The sequence below is a fragment of the Lotus japonicus genome, chromosome 1 (genome assembly GCF_012489685.1).
Source record: "Lotus japonicus ecotype B-129 chromosome 1, LjGifu_v1.2".
NCBI classification, from domain to species: domain Eukaryota; kingdom Viridiplantae; phylum Streptophyta; class Magnoliopsida; order Fabales; family Fabaceae; genus Lotus; species Lotus japonicus.
The window spans coordinates 72,272,633-72,280,788 of record NC_080041.1 but is presented as its reverse complement, the minus strand read 5'-3'; the positions used below and the strand labels follow the sequence as shown (position 1 = coordinate 72,280,788).

General features: G+C 32.6%; 1 protein-coding gene and 1 long non-coding RNA gene across 3 annotated transcripts; both read right to left on the bottom strand.

The window, feature by feature from the left end:
- Positions 1–834: 834 nt before the first annotated feature.
- LOC130746860 (F-box/kelch-repeat protein At3g06240-like) lies at positions 835–1,708 on the bottom strand. Its single transcript, XM_057599619.1, has one exon. It carries the CDS (start codon positions 1,663–1,665, stop codon positions 838–840), a length of 828 nt encoding a protein of 275 aa, XP_057455602.1. The 5' UTR covers positions 1,666–1,708; the 3' UTR covers positions 835–837.
- A 2,078-nt stretch (positions 1,709–3,786) lies between these two features.
- On the bottom strand, positions 3,787–6,073 carry LOC130746855 (uncharacterized). Of its 2 annotated transcripts, XR_009022235.1 has the most exons (3): positions 5,934–6,073; positions 4,640–4,855; positions 3,787–4,083 (listed from the first exon to the last, which is right to left on the bottom strand). It is a non-coding gene; the product is annotated as an uncharacterized LOC130746855 (long non-coding RNA). The 2 variants fall into 2 exon arrangements; XR_009022231.1 differs by lacking the exon at positions 5,934–6,073 and having other exon boundaries at positions 4,640–5,181.
- Positions 6,074–8,156: the final 2,083 nt, after the last annotated feature.

The window sequence follows — 8,156 nt, the reverse complement described above, 5'->3', positions numbered from 1 at the left end:
TTGAATTGTCAAATGTAACAGAAAAATCTAAGTGATAGAGTAAACATTTTTTCTTATACAATATTCCACTCAAATTGCCTTGATTTTTCTAAGTGAGCGAGATATTAAATGTTTTCTCTAATCATCAGTAAATTAAATCCACCGCCAAACCTTATCTTTCCTTGCAATTCAAGTATCGAGTTTTTACAAAACAAAGAAAATATTATTAGGTAGGATTAGGAATAAAGGGAGAGTACAGCAAAGTCCATAAGGTACCATTTTCATGTATCCTGCATTCTGCATTTATCTTTTCGTTTTTGATAATGCAAATGACTAAGAAAAAAAAGGTAACAAGGGTTGAAAATTTACATACTAATTTTTCTTGTTTCTAGAACAGTAACTGTAGGTCACAGGTCATCTTCAGTTGATTCCTCTTCTGAATCCTCTTCCTCATCTTCAGTTTCTTCCTCATCTTCAGTTTCTTCTTCATCTTCAGTTCCTTCCTCTTCCTCATCTTCAGTCGCTACATTAATGTCACAAGGGAGTGATTTTACACCAAAGACTGGTTGCTCACCAGGGAATAATAGCAGACTCTCTCTATACATTTCAAAATATTTGAGAACATTTTCATTCTCCTGCCCATATCTGCGATGCTCAAGCAATTTTCCCTTGGCATTCAATTTCATCAATCTTCCCAAGCCACTTGACCCAATAACTCCACCACCTTCTATGAAACATATTGGGAAAAATTGCCTGCAAGGAATGTGACTAAAAGCGATAACAAAAGTTCTGGTCCAAGAAGAATGCACTTTATATTCTTTCATGACCCATATCTCAGCCCTGTCACACGCACCATCTTCACCTGAGTAACACAAGCTGAGGCAACCTCCCAATACCCTCAAATGATACTCTTTCCATGTCAACTCCTTCTAAATTAGGCGATAAAGGAATCTCAGATAAACTCTTTTCTACCAAATCAAAGGCAATAACTAGGTGAAGCCCCGTAATAAAAGACGAAACCAGCCAATGAAGAGAATCATTCAAAATCACCCCTGGTCTGGAAACACGTCCACAATCCATATAATCAACATTAACATCCTTAGCATTATACCATGAACGAGTTTTCAAAGAAAAAGTTCGAATTCTTTTTTCAAGGATCTCCCCGAAAGGCACTGCGTCGAAAGACAGTGCTATAAGAACTAAAAAATAGTCATCAGTTATCTTGTCATACCCAAAACCATATAGAGAGTTAGACATGAAATAACTGTCATCTAGAATTTGTTGACGGAAACCGGTCGATGGATTCCACACAATTACATTGCTGGTGAAATCATAGGCTAAAAGCATAAACCCCCTACAAGAACCCAAGAAATATAAAGGGTTGAGATAAAGAGACTTGGATGGAGGTGGAAAATTGAGGGTTACGACAGCAGAACTATCGTCAAGTGATGAATCTAGATCAAACGATTCAACTCTATACTTATTGGGAAATTGAAGAAGAAGACGATGAGTGAGTGCAACATCTAGGTCAAAATGGGATTTTGCAAATTCGGTATCGGAAATGAGAAAGAACCATGATTTGCAAACGCATTTGAAGCGCAGTAAAGATCTAACCGGTAGCCGAAGCAGAATTTCGATGATCAAATCGTGGGGTAGAGTGAGGTTCTTCTTCTTCTCGTTCTCCATGTCGCTTCCCTCTGTAGCCAGCAGACAACGAAAGAAGAACAGAGAAAATGAGGGTTTTAAAGGGCTTTTCTTAACTTTTTGACTTTTTCCATTAAGGATATCAAATCTGTTATTTTGAAAAAGTTCAAAAAAAACATTATTCATCATATGCTATTTTTTTTTATGTATTGCAAAACATTTCACTTAAAGTTGATTTCACTAGCTTAAGGTTTTGTTTGATAAAGTTAATTTCACTAGTTTAAAAGCTTATTTAACTAGTTTAAAAGCTATTTAAAAGTATTTCATAAATGATTTTTTTTCAGTAGCTTAAAGTTTTTTTAATATGCTAGACGCAACATAGGCTCATACAAAACAAGAACACCTTAACCTCAACTCAACCCTGCGGACAAACCCCCCACCTTGCCAAAACAAACACTCAATCAAAAGGGGGAAACCAATCAGATATGATGGGATTCCCCACCGCAAGGGGAAAACCACCTTCGACAACATCGCGCCTTCGACCACCACTCCACTCTGTAAAGACCCACCAGCAGAGCCAGTAGGAGCCGCCATCGGACTTGTTGCCATCCTTAGAGCTGCAGTAGAACAGAGGACACTTGAACGAAGCAAACAGAAGCAGAGGAGACTAGAACCGCAATTAACGGAAGAAGAGACACAAGTGCAAACGTTAGGGATATGGGCGAGCAAGCACTACTGCGGCGGCTAGAAGAAAGGGTATGTCGCCGCCCGGCACACAGCCACATGGAACTTCTGCCACGAGAGCATAGCCCCAAGCAGACGCCAACGCGTGCCAAAGGGAAGGGACGCCATCTTCACGCACGCTAGGAGGGGAAACGACGTCGCCGCTGGAGAACAGAGATGAGAGGGAACCCTAGCACACCGAGTTAAGGTTATGGTGTTTCTTCAGTTATTTTAATTTATTATCGTAATAAAAATATGAAAAAATAAAAGCAAATTTAGAAATAATATTATATTTTTATGATAAATAATTTGGAATAAATTAAAATATTTAAATTAAGTTATTTTAAAGTTTCAACTTGTATAATAACTAGTTTCGTTAAACACATTTTTTACGATCAACTAGCTTTTAGCTTTCAACTTTCAGAAACTTTTAGCTAGCTTTTAAGTTTTCGACTTTCAAAACATATTCTTTCACTTTGTTTGATAAAATAAAAAATATGATGCTCCGACAAATATGTTTTAATCCAATATCTTTTCAACATATAATTTAACGGCAATTTTTTAAAAATCATCGCTAATGTTTTCCCTCTGTTAATACAAGCAATTGATCAACCAAAAGACAGTAGTACTGGGATTTTAAAATTTAGAAGCAATTTGGGATGCTTGGGTTCTTGTTTCTGCTTTAAATTATTCCTTTTTACTGCTATTGATTCTTCTTCCATAAGACTAGGAGCTTCCATTATCTATGAAAGGTGCCATATTCATTAAAGATTTGATAGGAAAAAACAATACAGCGCAATCAATCTATAATAGGATTTTCACTCATGCAAAATATCATCACTTCCCCTGTTTCACTCATGCAAATTTTTAAGTATTAATTACCTCTGAAAATCAATGATTATATATATACCTCAGAACCAAATGAAGTTTCACTTTCCACTGCAATATCTATTCTTACTGACTGCTAAAGCAAATGTTCAAGCTTAAGAATTCATGATCCTAAATTCCTAATGTCTAATTGGAAAGTTGTCTTATGGACATGACAAAGCCATAGCCAGAGCAATCCCCTATGTTCAATACAAATTTTTTCTGATATCAAGTTCAAATATAAGGTTTGCTCACCATAAAAGAATACGACTGAAGCTGTAAGAGTGTGAATAGGGCAAAATATAATCTCGACAGTGAACACTGGAGCTTTTTCCCATTCATAAACAGATATAATCTTGATAAAGGAAGAGAAAATATGAATGGCGACTGTACCCATTCGGTTGGGAGGTTTTGTGGTGTTTGGGAGGTTGTTGTAGGGGTGATCTGTTTTGCCGGCTTTCGGTTGCCTTGGTTACTGTACCCATGTTGAGAGGGGATATTTCTCAACTATCTTATTTATATATATATATATTTCGTTTTCGAAAAAAAAATATGAATGGCGACATTAGCCAGTTGAGCTGAAACACTAACTTCTTTCATCCATTGCACTGTCCTTGCCATAGGCATACAAAACAAAGCATCTTTAGGGATAATCATGAAACTTATAAAATACTAGATCAATATGACAAAATGGTCAAAACAATTCATATCAATACGACAATACTTGATTAGTTTCAACCCTTTCACTTTATCCCATCTCCAAGCTCACATATGGTTAAGACCACTATCTCCACAACTTCAAGTCAAAACATCGAACAGAACATTAAAGAAAAAAAAAGCCAGGAATTGTAAAGCCACCTAAGTGCTAACCTGAAAACCATGTTAAAGAGGGTAAGTGAAACAGAATGCAAATGCAATGACAACATTAAGAGGATAAAACAAAAAGATACTATATAGAATGTAGTAACTCCAGCTAAAACAAACAATTTTTGCATTAAAATGAGGTTACTTAATGTCTTATCTTATATATGACATTCTCTTTGCTAGCAGTAGCATGAAACATGAGCTGATTGTAAATGTCAACATGTAGATATTTTATACGATTTTATATTTAAAATCGAGTCAAATATAACAGAAAAACATAAGTGATACTGTGATAGAGCAAACAGTTTTTCTTAAATACTTTCTCTAATCATCAGTGAATTAAATCTACCATCCAAAGTTATCTTTCCTTGCAATTTCAACTTTCAAGTATCACTTTTATACAAAAATAAAGGAAATATTATTAGTAGGCTAAAGGGACAGTACAGCTACATGTATAAGGTACCTTTTTCAAATATCATGTATTCTGCATTTAGCTTTTTCAATTTTTATAATGCAAATGAATAAGATAAAAAAGGTAACAAGGGTTGAGAATATTGCTTACTAATTTTTCTTTTTTGGACAGTTATATATTGTCATCTTCAGTTGATTCCTCTTGCTCATCTTCAGTAGATTCCTCTTCTTTGTCATCAGATGCTTCCTCTTCCTCATCTTCTGCTGCTTCCACCTCTTCAGCTGCTTCCTTGAAGTCACAAGTGAGTGATTTTACACTATCGAGTGACAAACCACTAGCTTCCTCTTCCTCATTTTCAGTTGCTTCCTTAAAGTCACGAGGGAGTGATGTTACACGAAGGAGTGGTTGTTCACCAGGAAATAATAGCAAACTCTCTCTGTACATTTCAAAATATATTTGACTGTTTTTGTACCCATTCTTTCTAAATAAATCAAAATAGGTTTGAACATTTTTGTACTTATGCTCATATTTGTGATGCTCAAGCAGTTCTCCCTTGGCATTAAATTTCATCAATCTTTCATTGCCATTTGACCCAACAACTCCACCACCTTCAATGAAGCGTATTGGGTAAAAGTGTATGCAAGGAATGTCACAAAAAGTCACAACAAAAGCTTTGGTCCAAGAAGACTGCACTTTATATTCTTTCATGACCCATATCCCACCTACTACCTGTGTAGCACAGACTGAGGCATCCTCCCAGTACCCTCACTTGATAGAATGTTGGCATACACTCTGCTTTTAACACAGGTTCTGCTAATTCAGGTAACAGAGGAATCTCTGATAAACTTGTTTCTGACAAATCATAGGCAATAACTACTTGAAGACTTGTAACCTTAGAAATAACCAGCCAATGAAGAGAGTTGTTCAAGAACACCCCATGTCTGTAATCACATCCAAGATGCATATATAGAACATGAACATGGTTGTAATCCCATGAATTGGTTTTCACAGAATAAGCATGAATTTTAGCATTCATCGAAGCCAGTACTATAAGAACTAGAAAATAGTCATCGGTTGAGTTGTCATACCCAAAACCATACAAAGAGCCTATAATGAAATCACAACTAGTTAGAATTTGTTTATGGAAACCCGTAGATGGATTCCACACAATAACCCGTTGATATTCATTGGCTAAAAGCATAAACCCCCTGCAAGAACCCAAGAAATATAAAGAGTTCTGAATACAAGACATGCATGGAGGCGGAAGATTGAGGGTTACAACAGCAGAGTTGTCGCCAAGTGAATCTAGATCAAAGAGACATCGAAGAAGAAGACGATGAGTGGGTGCAGCATTTAGGTCAAAATGGGATTTAGCAAATTGGGGATCAGAAATGAGATAAAACCATGATTTACAAACGCATTTGAAGCGCAGTAGAGATCTCACCGGTAACCGAAGCAGAATTTCGAAAATCAACTCATGAGGTAGAGTGAGTTTCTCCATGGCGCTTCTCTCCGTAGCAGCAGGTAAAAACACGAAGAGCAGAGAAGAGGGAGGGTTTTGTTTCAATACCTGACCGGCTAACCTCACAGGGTTCTGTTCTGTTGAAAAAGTTGAAAAAACATTATTTATCTTATGCTTTTTTTTTCACATAATATTTCGCATATTTTAAAGTTTATTTCACATCAATCATCAATATTAATATCAATCAATATCAATATCAATATCAATCAATATCAATATCAATATCAATCATCAATATCATCAATATATATTAGAAAAGAAGAACTCTCATCAGGCAGATTTAGTGACGTGCCGTTCTCACGCTAATTCTTAGTGACGTGTCATTCTCATGTTAATTCTCATAAAAAAATTCCACGTGTCATTCTCAGGTTAATTCTCATAAAAAAATACATTTTTAAATTTTAGATTTGATTAGGATTTAGGTTTTTTATTTCTTGATTTTATCTTAATTTATTTTTGATTTACTTTTAGAGTATTAATTAATTTGTTATGATATTTTTATTGAATTTTCGGATTTTTAATTAATTCAGGATTTTATGAGTTTTTATTGTGATTTGCTAGATTTTGATATTGTTTATCTATATTTATTTAGTACATTTTTAAATTTTAGATTTCATTAGGATTTAGGTTGTTTATTTCATGATTTTATATTAATTATCTTATTATTTATTTTTAGAGTATTAATTAATTTTTATGGTATTTTTATTGAATTTTCGGATTTTTAATTAATTCAGGATTTTATGAGTTTTTATTGTGATTTGTTAGATTTTAATAGTTTCTATCTATCTTTATTTATTACATTTTTAGATTTTAGATTTGATTAGGTTTTAGGTTTTTTATTTCCTGATTTTATCTTAATTTATCTTATTATTTTTTCTTATTTTAACTTATATTTAAACTTGATATCCAATTAACTAAAAAAGATTCCAAGCATTACATATAATACATATTTCGTATTTTCTATGTTTTTGTTGTATATTATATAAAAAACATCACATATAATACGTATTTCGTATTTTATATATTTTTGTTATATACTAAAAAAAGTTCAATATCTATTTGATTTTGAAAATAAAAACATGATTTTAAAATACTGAAATTTCTATATCTTTTTCGACATTTCTATTATGTATTTTTTGAATTTTTTTATATTGTTATAAAAATTATAGGGAATATTAATTTTAAATATTTAATTATTTTTGAATTAAAATTTGAATTACTTAAAATATATACAAAATAAAATAAAAAATTGAAAAATTAAAAATACTGATGTTGTAAATTTAAAAAAAAAATCAATATATATTTGATTTAGAATTATTTATTTGCTTATCATACCCATTTGAAAACCAATCTAATACAGTATTTATTAATTTTTAATGGATTATAATCTTAGCACTACATATTTTAATTTTATATTGTAGATAATGAGAATATATATTATTATTTGAAATTTAGGATGATTTGAATATATTGTAGATACTATAAAAAAATATAGTATCTATTTAAATAGAGATAATATCTATTTAAATAGAGATAGGTATAGATAGATTTAGTTTCTTTTTATCTCTTTGTTAGATTATTAATAAACTAAATCTTAACAGATATTCAACAGAGTCCTTCTATGTCTTTGGCTTCTCTGCATTTTTAGGACTTTTGGGTTAAATAACATTTGTGATTTATTCTCATTGATTTGTAGGTTGAAGAAAGTATTCGTAATGACGTGGTTAATCCCATGGTAGACCGGTGTGATTACCTTTAAGACTCACGATATTGCTCAGGTTGGTGCTATGATCTATGATGAAAAAACTTATGTATGGATTCTCATATTTCTGAATTAATTAATATGATATATATTGAGTTTTTTTTTTATATCAGATGTTGTGCCATGTCCTTTTAATTGCTTAAGGGGTGGTTTTTCTCTTTTCAACATATTACTCTCTATCCTTTTTTTTCACCATTGGTTTTGCTCAGTTTTTTTTTGTAGCGAAATTAATGTTCACAACTTGGGGTCTGGGCAAGAATATTTCTATTCTCTGTTGCTTAGAATATCTCTTCTTTTGAACCAAAAAAGAAGAATGTCTCTTCTTTTTGTAAATTTAAATAATAATTAATATATTTTGGTCCACTTTTATTAGCAATTCAGAC

Bases quoted from the DNA above. Each gene is read 5' to 3' on its own strand.
- LOC130746860 (XM_057599619.1), bottom strand. From the start codon at position 1,665: ATGGAGAACGAGAAGAAGAAGAACCTCACTCTACCCCACGATTTGATC.